We start from the raw sequence: 17,514 nt of genomic DNA, 5'->3' as shown, positions 1-17,514 counted from the left end.
AAGGCAGTGAGTACATTACTTCTTGAACATCATTACCCCTTCCCATGTTTTCCTTCCTCTTAAGATCTTGATTTAAAGCTAGCCTGGGCAAAAAGTTTAAGAGAGCCTCCTAAACAATAACAACAAAAACCTGATGCTGATGCAGTAGCCTATGTCTGTCATCCCAGATACAAAATATGTATAAATAGAAGATTTCAGTCAGGATCTGCTTAGATGTAGAGACCTCTTCGAAAAATAATAAAAGTAAAAAGTGTTAGGAGCATGGCTTGAGTAGTAGAGTGCCTCTTCAGCAAGCACAAGGCCCTGAGTTCAAAGTCCTAGCACTGCTAAAAAAGAAAAGAAAAGAAAAGAAAAGGAAGTGGAGATGTGGATCAAGTTGTAGAGCACCAGGAATGAGAAAAAAAAGCCAAGTAACAAGTAAGAACACAAGGCTCTGAGTTCATGGCTCAGTACCAGCACACACATATAAAAATCAACATGTTTAAACACCATGTCTTAGGGTTTACTTGATATTCTTAGTGCTTCTAAATAATGCATTATTTAATTAAAGAAATAACTTGAAAAGATGAGAGTACATAAAAGTTACTATGTATGTAGTCTACATGTAGAAAATTCATTGAGAAAAACATATATTTAGCAAAAGACTACTAGACACTTACAAATAAGAACCTGAGCTGAACTGTAAGGATAAATCACCACACAAATCATTAGATTAGAAATGTTAAGAAAAGAAATGAAAAGGCAATTATTGAGTTGGGCACAGTAGTGCCTGCACAAGGGAGCTGAGGTAGGAGGATCAGGAGTTTAGGACCGATCTGGGTTACATATTAAAATATTCACCATATGGGCCAGAAGTTTGGCCTAATGGTAGAGTGCACAAAGACCCAGGTCCAATCCTCAGTACCACATACATAGAAAAAGCTGGAAGTAGAGCTGTGAATCAAGTGGTAACAGCACTCAGGCCCTGAGTTCACTCCCTGGGACTGGCAAAAAAATAAATATTCACCATATACATATTAAGAACAACAACAAAACAACAGTACTATCTTTGTTCTAATACAAAGAAACAGAAAGAAAATACAATTTTAAAAGCTTGAGTATAGAGTTTTTAAAGGATTTATAAGTTAAATTCAGCAAATAACACTACTAAAAAAACAATACCAAAACCTGTCCTGACTAAAATTCAGATAGTGCCAACCATTTGAGAGTCATAATAAAAAATGGACAATTAACATCATATGAAACAACAATCTTTTATATTACTAATTTAAACTACTAAGGTGCACCTTCAAAGAAACAGGCTCTGACATGTTAGATATGGACTCAGACTATCAATGTATCTGGTAAGGACAATCAATTTTTATTATGCGAAAGGCCAGATAGTTGGCTTTAAAGCATTTCCCTTGAACAAAAGTTTAACAAGCCTTACCTACTTCTGAGCCTCCAGATGTGTAAATCTTGCCTTCTGCGGCACAGGCAGCAAGGCTATCTCGAGGTGTTGGAGGACCCAATTTGGAATACCAGCTGTCTTTCACGACATTATAGCAGTCCATTCGCTTAATGGGGAAAAGCTGAGAGCCACCCAAAATGTACACTACATTGTCCCAAAACACACATGCTGCATCTCTTCGTTTTTCAAAGGGGCAGCGAATGTCCGTCCAGCTATAATCCTGAAGCAGAAGGGAACAACATTCAGAAAAGGAAAATGAAAACAGAGAAGAACAGAACATTGCTATAATTGAGAAAATACCAAATATAAGACAAAGGGTGAACTAATGCAGCAGAGATACTCACTAGACACTACGTAGAAAAAGAATTATACAACTTGTAGATGGTGATAAAGAGGAAAAACTGTATCTTTCATAGCTTTGAAATAAACTCAAATCTATTTGGATATGTTTTCGTTGTGAAGATAAGACAATTCTGTTTTAATTTCAGATTTATCATGTAATAAAATCTGAGATTTAATATCACACATAAAAATGGGTATCAGGTAAATAGGTAGGTAGGTAGGTAGAAAGCAAACTGAAATTCTTATCTCCAATAAACTACTAAAAACATCTGGAAGTAGAGCCCTAGCTCAAGGGATAGAGCACTGATTTTGAGCAAGAAAAGCTCAGGACTGCCCTGAGAATAAGCCCCAGAACCAGAAAACAACAACCAAAACAAACCAAAAACCCAAAACTAACAACTTACAAACTGAGCTTAGGAAGAGATTTAATAAATGATTAGGAAAAATAGTGGTATAGTATTTTACTGTACAACATCACATCCTGGGTTTAATCAGTGCTACATATTGAACCTAGGGCCTCTGAGTACTAGACAAGTGCTGTACTACTGAGCTACTTTCCCCTCCCCCCTCACTTCCCAACCAGGAAAAACTAATCTTGTGACTTAACTTCAACAATAACATAATAGCTTGATAAAACAAACAATGCATTGGTGGGGAAGGAAACTGGATGTGCTATAGCACATCCAGTTCACATGGTGACAAAAAAGATGTAGCTATTTCTCAGCTATTAATGAGTAGAGATATCAACTCAAAGGGAATTACTGAGAATCACTTATATTTCATCAGGTCACAAAATGCTCTTTCTTTTCCCACTCTCACACTAAACCAAAAAACCAAAACTCAAACTTTAACTCAACAGAAATTCAAGTATAAAATAAAACTTGGTATCCCATGAATACAATCCTTGAAAATACCTAAGTAGAGGACTGGGAGCATATTCTAGTGGTAGAGTGCTTGCCTAGCATGCACTAAGACCTGGGTTAGATTCCTGGGAACTTCACACACAGAAAAAGCCAGAAGTGGTGCTGTGGCTCAAGTGGTAGAGCTCTAACCTCAAGAAAGCCCAAGGATGGTGTTCAGGCCTTGAGTTCAAGCTCCAGGACTGGCCAAAACAAAACAAAACCAAAAAACCCCAGCTAAATAGAGATAAATCTTAGGAAAGAATTCTCATGCTCGCATCTTTATTGCCAACATATTTGTCTCTATTGAGCTGTGACACGTACATAGTTTTTGTTTGATTTCAATACTGTGGCTTGAATTTAGGGCCTTGTATTTAGTAGGAGGCATTCTATCTCATGAGTCATGCCCACAGACTATTTTTGCTTTGTTTTTTGAATAGGGTATTGTGTTTTTGGTGGAGGCCAACCTTGGACTATTCTTTTCTTTTCTTTTCTTTTTTTTTTTTTTGCCAGTCCTGGGCTTGAGCTCAGGGCCTGAGCACTGTCCTTGGACTTTCTCAAGGCTAGAGCTCTACCACTTGAGCCTCAGCACCACTTCCGGCCACCACTAGGCCAAACTCCCGGCCCCATGGACTATTATTTTCTTACAACCCCTGCCATGGAGCTGGGACCACAGATATATACCATTAGACACAGCTTATTGGCTGAGATGGAGGTCTTTCTAAGTTTTTGCCTAGGCTGGACTCAAAATCATAATCCTCCTTATCTCAGTCTCCTTAGAAGCTAGGATTGCAAGCATGCACCATTACGCATGGCTTGTGAAATGTAACCTTCAGTCTTTTCACAGCAAAGAGTATTTCAGTTTAAATCATCTCAAATTCCAGAAGGTGAGACCATATTTATTTAATAAAATGTTCTCATCAATGAAGTAAGCTTATTGTGCTCAGAAGTATAGAATATAAAAAAAAATAACAATGCCTGGTGGTAGAGTGCTTGCCTAGCATGCAGGAAGACCTGGGTTCGATTCCTCAATACCACATACATTAAAAAAAAGCCAGTAATGCAGGTGGTATTACAATACCAGACTTCAAACTCTACTATACAGCCATAATAACAAAAACAGCATGGTATTGGCACAAAAATAGACCAGAAGATCAATGGAACATAATAGAAGATCCAGAAGTAAAACCACATAACTGTAGTCAACTTGTATTTGACAGAGGAGCCAAAGATATACAGTGGAACAAACACAGCCTATTCAATTATTGGTGCTGGCAAAACTGGGCAGCCACATGCAGAAAACTAAAAATTGACCCTAGCCTTTCACCATGCACAAGCATTAACTCAAAGTGGATCAAAGACCTCAATGTCAGACCAGAAACCATGAAACTGCTACATGATAGAGTAGAAGAGACACTGGAACTCATAGGCATAGGCAAAAGATTCCTGAACAGAATCCCAGGGTCACAACAGATTGGAGAGAGACTCGATAAATGGGACTACCTAAAAGTAAAAAGTTTCTGCACAGATAAAAGCATAGCCACAAAAGTAGAGAGACAGCCAATCAACTGGGAAAAGATATTTACCAATAATACATCAGACAAATGCTTAATATCCAGTATTTACAGGGAACTCAAGAAACTAATCCCCCCCCAAACCCAACAAACGATTCACTAAATGTGCAAGGGAACTAAAGAGAGATTATCAAAAGAAGAGGTTAAAATGGCAGAAAAGCATATGAGAAAATGTTCACCATCCATGGTCATAAAGGAAATGCAAATAAAAACAACCCTAAGATACCACCTTACCCCAACAAGAATGGCCAAGATTCTAAACTCAGACAATGGCAGATGCTGGTAGGGTTGTGGAGAAAAAGGAACCGTACTCCACTGCTGGTGGGATTGTAAGGTAGTTCACCCACACTGAAAAGCAGTGTGGAGGTTTCTTAAAGAACTGAAAATTGACCTTCCCTACGATCCCGCCATACCACTCCTGGGCATCTATCCTGAACATCATAACCCAGGATATGATAAGGACACCTGCTCAGCTATGTTCATCTCTGCACTATTCACATTAGCCAAGTGATGCAAACTATCCAGATGCCCTACTGCAGATGAATGGATAAAAAAATGTGATATATATGTACAAAATGGAATTCTACATAGTCAACAGAGAAGATAAAATAATGGCATTTGCAGGGAAGTGGATGAATCTAGAGTGAATCATGTTGAGTGAGTCAAGACCAAAGGAACAAAAGGCTCATGGTATCCTTAATATGTGATTATTAGATCCAAACAGTACAAGAGCGTGGACTCAAGATTTGCATACCCAATGCTATGGACATGGTACTGGAAATTTAAACACAACTACATAGACATAAAAACTTATGACTCTATAGACATGTTTTATTACATAGATTAATATGTATCTATGATATACAAACCCTTAGCCTAATTTTGATTATGTTCTAAAAACTAAGTGCCAGTGATTGTATATAGAGATTCCCTCTGAATACTTGTTAAACACGTCATTTGAAATATGATGTAAAAATCAATGTTAATAAATTCTTTAATAAAAAAAAAAAGCCGGAAGTCGGGCTCAGGCTCAAGAGGTAGAGCTCTAGCCTTGAGAAAGTCCAAGGACAGTGCTCAGGCCCTGAGTTCAAGTCCAGATGGGTGAAACAATAATAATTATAATTATTATAATAATAAACAAACAACGTGACTGGCTCTAGAGAGGTGAAGGGAAATAAAAAGTGTACGTGTACACTTACATATGGAACCTAAGGATGATAATGAGAAATTGAGGTATGGTGAAGATCAGAGACATGAAAAACTGGTAAGAAACAATAGATATTGACGCAACACTGAGAGGAGTCAAACCTTCTGTTTTTAGACCAGGAAATGGGAGGCTAGAATTTGCCTAAAGTCATATACCTATATTTAAATCTTGTTTGCTTTAATAAAACAAACAGACCAAAAAATTGATCCCAGAAAAATGACCAACACTAGCTAGTCCTTCAGGTCTTCCACCATGTCTAATTTTATTATGTAAAGTGAAAAGCTAAAGTGAATTCCATTCAATTAAATAATATTTTGGGAGCTTGTACTGTGTCATTATAAAAGTGATGTACTAAGTGGTTACAGTTAGTAAGCGGTAAAGAGTACATTTTTTCTTTCCTTTTCTTTTTTGGACAATGTTACTCCTCCTTTAGATCTCTCCCAGTTTTTACCTCATTTTGGAAGCTTTTGTGAAAAATGTGATGTCTTTTTCTTTTCATTCAAACTCTGCAAATTCTTTTTTTTTTTTTTTGTGGCTCCTGGGGCTTGAACGTGGCTTTGGCACTGTCCCTGAGCTCTTCAGCTCAAGGCTACCACCCTACCCTTCAGCCAAGCCCCACTTCCCGTTTTCTAGAGATTTTGTGCCCGGCTGGCTTTGAACCTTGATCCTCAGATCTCAGCCTCCTGAGTAATTGGGATTCCAAGCATGAGCCACTGAGCCTGGCTACTCTGCAAATTCTTTTTTTTTAAATTTTTTAAAGAATCTATTAACATTGATTTTTACATCATATTTCAAATGATGTGTTTAAAAACCAAGTATTCAAGAAGGGAATCTCTATATACAATCACTGGCACTTAGATTTTAGAACATAATTAAAACTATGGGTTTGTATGTCATACATACATATTAATATATGTAATAAAACATTATGCCTATAGCCATAAATTTTCATGACTATGTAGTTGTGTTTATATTTCCAATACCACATCCATAGCATTGGGTATGCAAATATTGAGTCCACACTCTTGTACTGTTTGGATCTAATAATCACATATTAAGGATACCATGAGCCTTTTGTTCCTTTGGTCTTGACTTGTTCAACATGATTCACTCTAGATTCATCTACTTCCCTGCAAATGCCATTATTTTATCTTCTCTGTTGACTATGTAGAATTCCATTGTGTATATATACCACATTTTTTGTATTCATCTGTAGTAGGGCATGGATTGTTTCCATCACTTGGCTATTGTGAATAGTGCAGAGATGAACATAGCTGAGCAGGTGTCCTTATCATATCCTGGGTTATGATGTTCAGGATAGATGCCCAGGAGTGGTATGGCTGGATCGTAATGAAGGTCCATTTTCAGTTAAGAAACCTCCACACTGCTTTCCAGAGTGGGTGAACTTGTTTACAATCCCACTAGCAGTGCAGTAGGGTTCCTTTTTCTCCCCAACCCTGCCAGCATCTGTCATTGTCTGAATTCAAAAGCTTGGCCATTCTACAGGATTAAGAAAACTAATAACAACAGATGCTGGAGGAGATGTGGTCAGGAGGGATCACTACTACACTGTTGGTGGGAGTGCAAACTCGTTCAACCACTATGGAAAGCAGTATGGCAATGCCTCAAAAGGCTAAATATAGAGCTCCCCTATGACCCAGCAATTCCACTACTTGGAATTTACCCCAACCATCCAGAAACTAGGGCATACTAAATCCACTAGCACAACAATGTTCATTGCAGCATTATTCACCATAGCAAAGATATGGAACCAACCTAGATGTCCCTCAGTTGATGAGTGGATCAATAAGTTGTGGTATTTGTACACAATGGAATTCTATGCTGCTGTCAGAAAAAAACGACATCGCCCCATTTGTTAGGAAATGGAAAGAAAAAATTATATTAAGTGAAGTAAGCCAGACTCAAAGGAACTTAGGCTCAATGGTTTCCCTCATTTGTCATAATCAGTAGAAACCTTGGGCTCTACTAGCAGATATTTACAATAGAATAAAATCTAGAGACATATGGCCAAATAGCATAACACTAAAAGTAAGGACCTCCAGGATAAGGAAACAAAAGCCATATAATGAATGATTGTTCTTCTTAATGTACTATGTTATCTCTTATCTCTTTTGCTGTCCCTTGGTTATCTCATATTGTTACAGTATTTCACCTTGTTATGATATATTTTATATGTGCTTTAATTGGTTATTTGAAATTGTATAGGGAAGGGGGGAAATCAAGATGAGTGGGGGGGGAGGGTGGGAGGGAAATGGGGACCATATCATGAGAAAGGGTATCAATGTTTGTGAAGTAATACACCTTTTATTTGGTGAATATAATGTAACCCTTCTATTAATTACAATAAAAGAGAGAGAAAAATCTTGGCCATTCTAATTGGGGTAAGGTGGTACCTTAGGGTTGTTTTTATTTGCATTTCCTTTATGACCATGGATGGTGAACATTTTCTCATGTTTTTCTGCCATTTTTACCTCTTCTTTTGATAATCTCTCTTCAGTTTCCTTGCACATTTAGTGAATCGTTTGTTGGGTTTGGGGGGGGATTAGTTTCTTGAGTTCCCTGTAAATACTGGATATTAAGCATTTGTCTGATGTATTATTGGTAAATATCTTTTCCCAGTTGATTGGCTGTCTATTTTTGTGGCTATGCTTTTATCTGTGCAGAAACTTTTTACTTTTAGGTAGTCCGATTTATCAAGTCTTTCTCCAATCTGTTGTGACCCTGGAATTCTGTTCATGAACTTTTTGCCTATGCCTATGAGTTCCAGTGTCTCTCTGACTCTATTCTGTAGCAGTTTCACTGTTTCTGATCTGATACTGAGGTCTTTGATCCACTTTGAGTTAATGCTTGTGCATGGTGAAAGGCTAGGGTCAATTTTTAGTTTTCTGCATGTGGCTGCCCAGTTTTGCCAGCACCAATAATTGAATAGGCTGTGTTTGTTCCACTGTATATCTTTGGCTCCTCTGTCAAATACAAGTTGACTACAGTTATGTGGTTTTACTTCTGGATCTTCTATTATGTTCCATTGATCTTCTGGTCTATTTTTGTGCCAATACCATGCTGTTTTTTGTTATAGCTCTAGAGTTTGAAGTCTGGTATTGTAATACCACCTGCATTGCTCTCTTTGCCTAGAATTGTTTTGGGTATTCTAGGTCTTTTCTTTTCCATATGAACCTTTGGATTGTATCTTCTACTTTAGTAAAGAATGTCTTTGGGATTTTGATGGGGATTGCATTGAATTTGTGTAACAATTCTGGCAGTATGGCCATTTTCACTATATTGGTTCTTCCTACCCGTGAGCATGGGATGTCTTTCCATTTCCTGGTATCCTCTTTAATTTCTCTCAATAGGTTTTTATAGTTTTCATTAAATAATTCCTTTATATCTTTGGTTATTTACTAAGTATTTTATTCTTTTGGGGGCTATTGCAAATGGGATCATTTTCTTGATTTCACCTTCTGTTTGTGTATCGTTGGTGCACAAGATTACTGATTTTTGCAGGTCAATTTTGTATCCTGCCACTTTACTAAAGTGGTTTATTAATTCTAGGAGTTTGGGAGTGGAGCTTTTTGGGTCTCTCTGGTAAAGGATCATGTCATCTGCTAATAGGGTTCGTTTAATTCCTTCTTTTCCTATGTGGATCCCTTTGATGTCCTTCTCTTGCCTATTGCTCTGGCTAAGGATTCTAGCACTATATTGAAGAGAAGTAGAGAGAGTGGGCATCCCTGTCTAGTTCCTGATTTTAAGGTAAATGGTTTGTCTTTCACCATTTAGTATAATACTGTTTGTAGGTTTGTCATATATGGCTTTAATTATTTTAAGGAATGTACCTCTTATTCCTATTTTTCTAGTGCTTTCAACATGAATGGATGTTGTATTTTGTTAAATGCCTTCTCCACATCTAGAGATATTATCGTATGATTCTTATCCTTAGCTCTATTGATTACTCTGAAAATTCTTTAAAAAAAGTCTCCATGAAGCACACATGAAGACTTCCTGGCTGACTGACAAATCCAACCTGGAAGCTCTCTTCTTTCATACTACCATTGTGTATACAATGTGGAACAGTGAATTAATCGAATATCCCAATGACCCTCATCTACTCTATGCACTGCTTCCTGTTTTTCTCTACATGACAAAGAAATAAAAATATTTTTAAATATAGAAAATGAAATTAGAAATCCATTTATTCTTAGCACACCCTATTCTGAAACAAGGTGATAATTCTGAAGAGGCTACAGCTGCTCCATGCAGTATTAGGCATGAGCTTCAACTTAGGGCCCAAGGCTAGCCTTCTATCACTTGAACTCTACAACTCCACTGCTCACAGACTTTTCTTCCTGGCTTTGAACTATGATTCTCAGATTTCAGCCAACTGATTAGCAAGGATTATAGGCATTAGCTACCAGTAAAAGCTCCTCTAATTTTTTTTATTTTAACATTTTTGTGGTTCTGAGGTTTGAACTAAGGGTCTTGCACTTGCTAGGCAGGTGCAATATTGCTGAGCTATGCCTGTCAAGAAATAGAAATGTTAATAAACTTTGATCTTTCTTATGCATAAACCTCCCCTCATGAACCAGCTAGCGTTTGAGACACTTTGGCAGCTACATACTTTTTGTGTTTTATTTTCAATGTGTATCTCCTGAATACCAGTCCAATCTATATGACAGTTGAAAATATCTATTTATCTCTTTATTTGAGTTGCAACATGAAACACATAAATAAAACACATAGATATAATAAAGTCAAACTTTTCCCTGAAAAAAAGAAAAGAAATAGACATGTTAGTAGATTCTCACAAGGTTAGAAGTAATGATCTTTTTTCTTTCTCTTCCGCAGAAAAGTTTTATTTTTCATAGAGAACTATGTGAGCAATAGAAAACAATGCAAATAGAGAACCTATGAATTACTCTATCCAAATTTCCAACACTATAAAACATTTCTAAAGGACCTTGAGTTGAAACCATGCTTGTTATTTCCTGAGCCATTTCTAAGTCCTTTTATTTTTAAATAGTCTTTCAAATGGGTTCTTGAGCTTTTTCCCAGGCCAGTCAAAGATGTAAGCCCTTCTACCTCTAGCTTTCAAGTAGATGGAATTTCTGATATGCAACAACATGTCCTGCTAACTTTTAAATGCTCCTGCTACAGCTTTACTTCAAGCTCTTTGTAGGTTAATTGGGCACACAACTCAGATTTTCCTTCAGAGGCTGAGTTCAATACTCAAATTTCAGCCTCTCTGATTACAGTCATGAACCACCAGCTCCTGGAAGTTTGTACAGTTTTGTTTTTAATTAAAAAAAGTTTACCTACATTTCTTTATTTAGACAAATTTATTTAAATGTAACAATGTATAAGCTCTCATGGAAACTTGTAAAATTCATGCTTTTAAAATAATAGCTCAAAGTGAATATTAGTAAATGAGACTGCATAAAATTGAGAAGTTTCTTCATGGAAAAGTGTCTAATGAGTAAAATAAAAAGACAGCCTGCAGAATGGGAGATTTTTGTCACCTGTAGCACATAAGACAGTGGCCTTATATCCAGAATATACAGAGGTGAAGAATCTAACCCTTCAAAGAATAAAACAACCCTGTTAATAAATATGTGAGTATGTAAAAACTTCTCAGAAGAGCTAAAAAGAATAAATCAACATATAAAGGAATGCTATTTCTGCCCATTAAGGAAATGCAAATCAAAACAACTCTCAGATTTCATCTTACCCCAGTAAGATTCACCAACATTGTGAATTTAAACCTCAACAAGTGGTGGTGTGGTGAAATGTGGGGAAAAAGGAACCCTACTGCACTGTTGCTGCCTATATAAACTAGTACTCCCACTCTCAACAGCAATCTTTTTTCTTTTTTTTAACTTGTATTCCTCAATCTATGTATCAGACCGACTACTAATCCAATTGACATAATATATATAGAAGAACCATTAAAACTGATTATTTCTAGATGTTTGACTTTCTAGGTTTTTCAAACTGTCTAGAATGACTATGCATCTTTTATACGAAAATATAATTGCTAAACAAACTACATGTATGGGGGTGGGGGGAGGGAAATGGGGACCAAGACATGTGAAAGGGTATCAATGTATGTGAATTAATGTACCTTCTATCTGGCAAATATCATGTAACCCTTCTATTAATTACAATAAAAAATATATGAAAAAAGACAAACTACATGTAGTCCCAGAAGTAGAATTTTCCTTAAACACACACACACACACACACACACACACACAAAGCAAGAATTAAAATGAATTATCCAAGGACGGGAGGAGGAAATTTGGGGAAAGAAGGGATACCATTGTCCAAAAAGAAATGTCCTCATTTCCTGACATATGAAATCTCTCTGAACAACACCTTGATAACAATAAAGTCATATACATACATTTCTTCTTTCTTTTGTTGGTCGTGGGACTTAACTCTGGGCCTGGGCATTGTCCCTGAGCTCTTCAGCTCAAGGCTAAGTTTTCTGGTGGCTAACTAGAGATAAGAGTTTCACATTTTTTAGTGCCTGGCTGGCTCTGAACCAAGATCCTCAGATCTCAGCCTCCTGAGTAGCTAGGATTACAGGCATGAGACATCTGGCTCATATATTTTTGTTAAATGCAGGAATTAGAATGAAAGTATTTGGTAATCAAGAGGTAAGATATAGGTCCTATAAAAACTTGCTAAAAAAGAGGTAAAACAGAAAAAAATAGCTCTTTTTTTTTTGGTAATATTGGGAATGAACCCAGGGTCTCTACTACTTGAGCAACAGCCTCAGCCCTTTTGTTTTGTATTTTTTTCATTAACTGTGGTATTTTGTCTTGGTAACTTTGCCTACACTAGCTTCTAAATTGTGATCTTCATTCCAAGTATGTACTGCCAGGAGTAGGTTCCTGTTTTCTTTAGTAGTGGTTATTATAAAGCATATCTGAGCAATTATAAAACATCTGAAATCTAAGTCTCAATTTTCTTATCTGCATAACAATGATAGTAACTAAGTATCTCATAAGGTTATAAAAAGAATAGTAAATGCTAATATCTTTAAAGGTAAGACAGAAGAGTGTCTATGTGTTTAATATATTCAAAAGCAAAATAAGAATAAAAATAGTTACCTTTGGGTTAAAATATCTACAAGACTGTGGTTGGGAACCTCCAAAAAGAGCTATGCGATAATCATGTTTTTTTCTTCGAGGCCTTGTTCCATCTACAAGTTCTTCTCGGTCTTCTGGAGACAGTAGGTGGTACCTCATTCCACCTGTAGAAAAATGCATTCAACTCCAGGAAGCTCAGTCACTAATGTGATACTCTACAAGGAAATTGTTAGGTAGTTTCCATAACTTTCTTTTGCTATTTCTCCACAGCATTTAGGAATGTGAGGAAGGAAAGAAGCTACAGAAATGTATTAAGGAATTGGTTCCTAACCAAGTTATTATTTGAAGTAATCAAGATTCTAAGACTGCACAGTTGTAACTGAATTCCGAATTTACCTTGTTCCTCAATCAATAGCTGACCAGATAATACTTAGAGAAATCCAGATCTCTTAATACAGTGGTTTTCAATCTTTTATTTGGACAGGGTCTCACTATGAATTATGTAACCTAGGTGGTCTTGCTACATAGCCTGAGTGGGCCTTCATCTTAGAATCCTTCTGTTCTGCCTTCTGAGTGTTGGGATAACAGACATGTATTACAACAGTCTCAATCTTCACTGTGTATTCAAATCAACAAGGGATTCACTGGAACTATTTTTACCACAAACCAATTAAAATCTCTAGTGATAGGGCCTAGCCCTTGGCATTTTAGAGCTCCTTAAGTACTTGCCATTTAAAGTGTAGTTTAATGAGTGGCAGCTTCAGTACTTGAGTTTGTTAAAAAATACCAAATCCCAGACCCTATTTATTAATGAAATTCCAAGGTAATTCAAATATGCATAAAACTTTGTGAAGCACTTAGATAGCTTTCAAATACAAAGGGTATTAAGAACAGCTGTGACCTAACATGACTCTCCTTCATTTAGCAATTCCTTAATTTAGGCATGGACCTCTAAAAAAAATGAAAAAATTTTATTAGTTAAGTATATATTTGGGGTTGCAGGGATGATTCAGGTAGTACAGTACCAACCAGTGTGAAAGCATTACATGCTGGGTAATATCTAGTCCTGGTCTCAGACAAATAAAGAAATAAAAGTATAGTAAACTGGGGCCGGGAGTTTGGCCTACTGGTAGAGTGCTTGCCTAGCATGCATGAAGACCCGGGTTCGATTCCTTAGTCAATCAATCAAGTAACTTATGTAAGGGAATGTAGTGTAGGGACCAGGGATATCAAAGAGACCTTTTCAACATATATTCTTTTACGATTTTTTGAATTATGCATGATGTACAGTATTATTAAAAAAGATTATAGCTGAGGGCTGGTTGCTCGTGCCTACAATCCTAGCTACTCAGGAGGCTTACATCTAGATGAACTTGGTTCAAAGTCAACCCAGGCAGAAAAAGTCATAAAGACTGCATCTCTAAAATGCTAAAGGAGTGGTGCAAATGGGTAGAATGCCAGCCCTTAACAAGAGGCTGAGCAAGATTTGGAGGCCTAGAGTTCAAGCCTCAGTACCAGCAATCAATCAAATTATGGGAGAAATACACAATACATGATATTTTTATAAATGAAGTTGTGTTAAACCTTTACAAAAGAGACAGATATGTTTGGAGGCAGGTTATGAATGAATGAAAATACTTATAAATATTTAGCATTTTCTGGGCTGGTAGTGTGGCCTAGTGGTAGAGTGTATGCACGAAGCCCTAGATTCAATTCCTTGGTACCACATACACAGAAAAGGACAGAAGTGGTACTGTGGCTCAAAAATAGAGTGCTGGCCCTGAGAAAGCTGAAAGGTCAACACTCAGGCCCTGAGTTCAAGTCCTCAAGACTGGCAAGAAAAAAATTAGTATTTGCTTTCACTGCTGAGGAGCACTTTTTCATAAGAGTAACTAGAAACCTCAAGACCTAAGGCTCTGGGTCTGGGATATGTTTTATTAGTCAGAAGTTGGTAAACTTTTTCTTTAATGGGTAGACAGTAATGCCTTAGACTTTTCAGGCTACATTTAGTTTCTGAGGAATACTGTTTGTTTTTAAATAATCTTTCAATCACATGCAAAACATTTTTAGATCAATGCTAAATTTAGCCTATGAATAATTCTTAAAGTATGACCCAATGAGCAGCATTAGCTTCAGCACCATCTGGAAACACACTGGAAATCCAAATGATTGAGCACTAGCTGAAATCTCCTGACCCCGAAGGTCTGGTCCCTATGTGCTGACCATGAAATATACGAAACTCTCAGGAACAGATGTTTGCGAGGAGAGTAACAAGAGGAAACCCTTTCCAGCAAACAGATCACTGGTGCTCACTCAAAAGAATAATGCACTTGCTGCTTTGCTAATTTGAATACTTTCCTTCCTAAGGAGAGGAAGAGAGATACTCTGGAACCTTTCCTTAGGAGCTCATCACTCCTTAGACTTACTCCTTTGGAGGTTATTCCTTCTAGCATTAGGTAAATTCTTCTAGTATTTGTAAATTCTGAATAAGAACTTGGCCTGGCTCTTTATGGAGACTTTTGACTGTGAACTTGCATTGTAACTTATTTTAGGCTAAAATTCTTTTGGCCTAGTTTCAGCTATGTTTGTCCTCTTTTCTGTTTCCTTCCTCTGTAAAAAGACATTAACTAGATGGTGGGGAGATATCTGATGTCTGAAAAGGGAGCCTGATTTACATAGTAAAATCCTTGCTGAAAGAGAATGAAATAGAAATAAAACAAAAGCAGTTAGACCCAAATTGTAAATATTTGTGAGAATATATACGATCACATGCATATACACACAAACATAGTAACTAAAGTATAGTATATGCAGGGGAGAATCGCAGTGTGTAATTCCTTCGAACAACTAACCTACAGTTAAAATAAATACCAGGAAGCTGGAACATGAGTGTGTGCATGGAGAGGGGTGTAATGAAGGAGGGGTGTAAAGTCAAGGGGAGGAGGGCAGATAAATAAAGGGAGGAAGGGCAGGAAAATGCAGTCATAATATTCATGAAAATGATACCAAATAAATTGAGAGGATAGGAAGAGATAAGAGAGATGGAAATTATGAAAGAGATCAAGATGCACTGTATTCATAAAACTGTCATGATGAATTGAAATCCTTTTGCACAATTACATTAGGATAAAAAATTTTTAAACATGATATAAAACAAAAGAGCAAACCTGGAATTCAGAAGGTAATGTACTTAATATGGAACTGAAAAAACTTCCCAGGAAGGGGAAGGAAAGTTCCAGGGTAAAAACTTGTCAGACTGAAACAGCTAAGAGTCCATATTGGAAGAAGCAGAAGGAAGGTGGTAAGAGAGATATTTTGAAGGAATAAAAGCCAGGCACGGTGGCTCACGCCTGTAATTCTAGCTATTCAGGGAGCTAAGATCGCAGTTCAAAGTCAGCCAGGGCACTACAGTCGGTGAGACTCTTATCTCCAATTAGCCACCAGAAAACTGGAAGTTGGGCTATGGCTCAAGGGGTAGGGTGGAAGCCTTGAGCTTAAGAATTCAGGGACAGGGACCGGGAGTTTTGCCTAGTGGTTAAAGTGCTTGCCTAGCATGCATGAAGACCCGGGTTCGATTCCTCGGTACCACATACATAGAAAAAAGCTGGAAGTGGTGCTGAGGCTCAAGTGGTAGAGCTCTAGCCTTGAGAAAGTCCAAGGACAGTGCTCAGGCCCTAAGCTCAAGCCCAGGACTGGCAAAAAAAAAAAAAAAAAAAAGAATTCAGGGACAATGAATGCCCAAGCCTGGAGTTCAAGTCTCACGACTGACAAAAAAAAAAAAAAGCTGCAGAATACTAATAACTTTATTAAGTGGCATGTTACAGAGTCATCAAGGCTTGGCCTGTGTAAACTAAAAAGAATATATTTTTTAAATTGGCCTTTTTTCTTTTACACTACCAGCAGGGTTTTATGCAAGCCACGTGAGTGCTCTCCATTTAAGGTACCTGCCCACCCACCCTCCCACCCCACCAAGGCCTTTGTTTGTATATTGTTTTTGAGACAATTTCTCTAACTTTGTCCAAGGTTACTGGAATTTATGATCCTCCTGCCACTTCTCCAGAGTACAGGTATAAACTACTATGCCCAGCTACATTTGTCAATTATGAACTCTTGACATAAAACTACAAAAGCCACTTAAGTAACAAAACATGAGCCAAGTTCACACTTGGAATCAAAGCCCATTTAGGAGGCTGAGATCTGAGGATCATGGTTCAATGTCTGTTCAGTCAAGAAAGCCCATGAGACTCTATCTCCAACTAACTACCAAATAGCTAGAAGTAGAGCTGTAGCTCAAGTGGTAGAGTAGTCTTGAGCAAAAAATCTTGGAGACAGTGGTCAGGCCCAGAGTTTAAGCCCCAGGACACTATTTGGCTCAGTAAAAAACACTAGAAATAAAAGGCATGAATCTAATGCATACACAAGGAGAAAAAGACTAAACAGTTTTCATCTTGTCACATAAATCAAGTATTCCAATATATTGCAAGCATTTCAATATATAAAAGAATGAGAAACCTAAGAGATTAATTTTCTAGGAAGAAGATAAAGTCTTTACATTTCTCCTTGGCTACTAATTCTGATCCATTCCAAAAGAGTATAAGCATATAAAAACTGGCTCATGATCAGGATATAAATGGATATGAAGAGAACTTACTTATCACCATCTTCAGGCATTCTGGATTATCCTGTATAAGTGGTTCAGCTTGTACTGTTTTACTTAAGAAATTCTTTGATATAAGAGGAAACCTGACTTTAGCAAGGATATCAACCATAAATGGCTGGCGATTAGGCTCATCATATTTCAACCACCTGACTGCAGCATCATAAACCTAAAGGGGAAAAACAGCATAGAAAAGTTCTTAGTTAGCAGTCACGTTTCAATTACCTATGTTTACTCTTATATTGAAGAAGGAGAACCTTATTAGGAGACAGCATGTCT

General features: G+C 37.2%; 1 protein-coding gene across 2 annotated transcripts in view; it reads right to left on the bottom strand.

Moving 5' to 3' along the window:
• The window catches only part of Klhl7 (kelch like family member 7), a 46,793-nt gene that overhangs the window by 9,041 nt on the left and 20,238 nt on the right, over positions 1 to 17,514 (bottom strand). For both annotated transcript variants that reach the window (XM_090332744.1, XM_090332745.1), the window contains exons 6-8: positions 17,230 to 17,404; positions 12,600 to 12,742; positions 1,430 to 1,670 (exon numbers count right to left, since the gene is read on the bottom strand). In XM_090332744.1, the coding sequence (XP_090188870.1) occupies positions 1,430 to 1,670; positions 12,600 to 12,742; positions 17,230 to 17,404 (559 nt within the window). The remainder of the gene's footprint in view (positions 1 to 1,429; positions 1,671 to 12,599; positions 12,743 to 17,229; positions 17,405 to 17,514) is intronic.

The sequence above is a fragment of the Megascapheus bottae genome, chromosome 5 (assembly GCF_031878675.1).
Source record: "Megascapheus bottae isolate mThoBot1 chromosome 5, mThoBot2.hap1, whole genome shotgun sequence".
In the NCBI taxonomy this organism is placed as follows: domain Eukaryota; kingdom Metazoa; phylum Chordata; class Mammalia; order Rodentia; family Geomyidae; genus Megascapheus; species Megascapheus bottae.
Note: the sequence above shows the minus strand (reverse complement) of the source record. Positions and strands in the feature narration are given on the sequence as shown.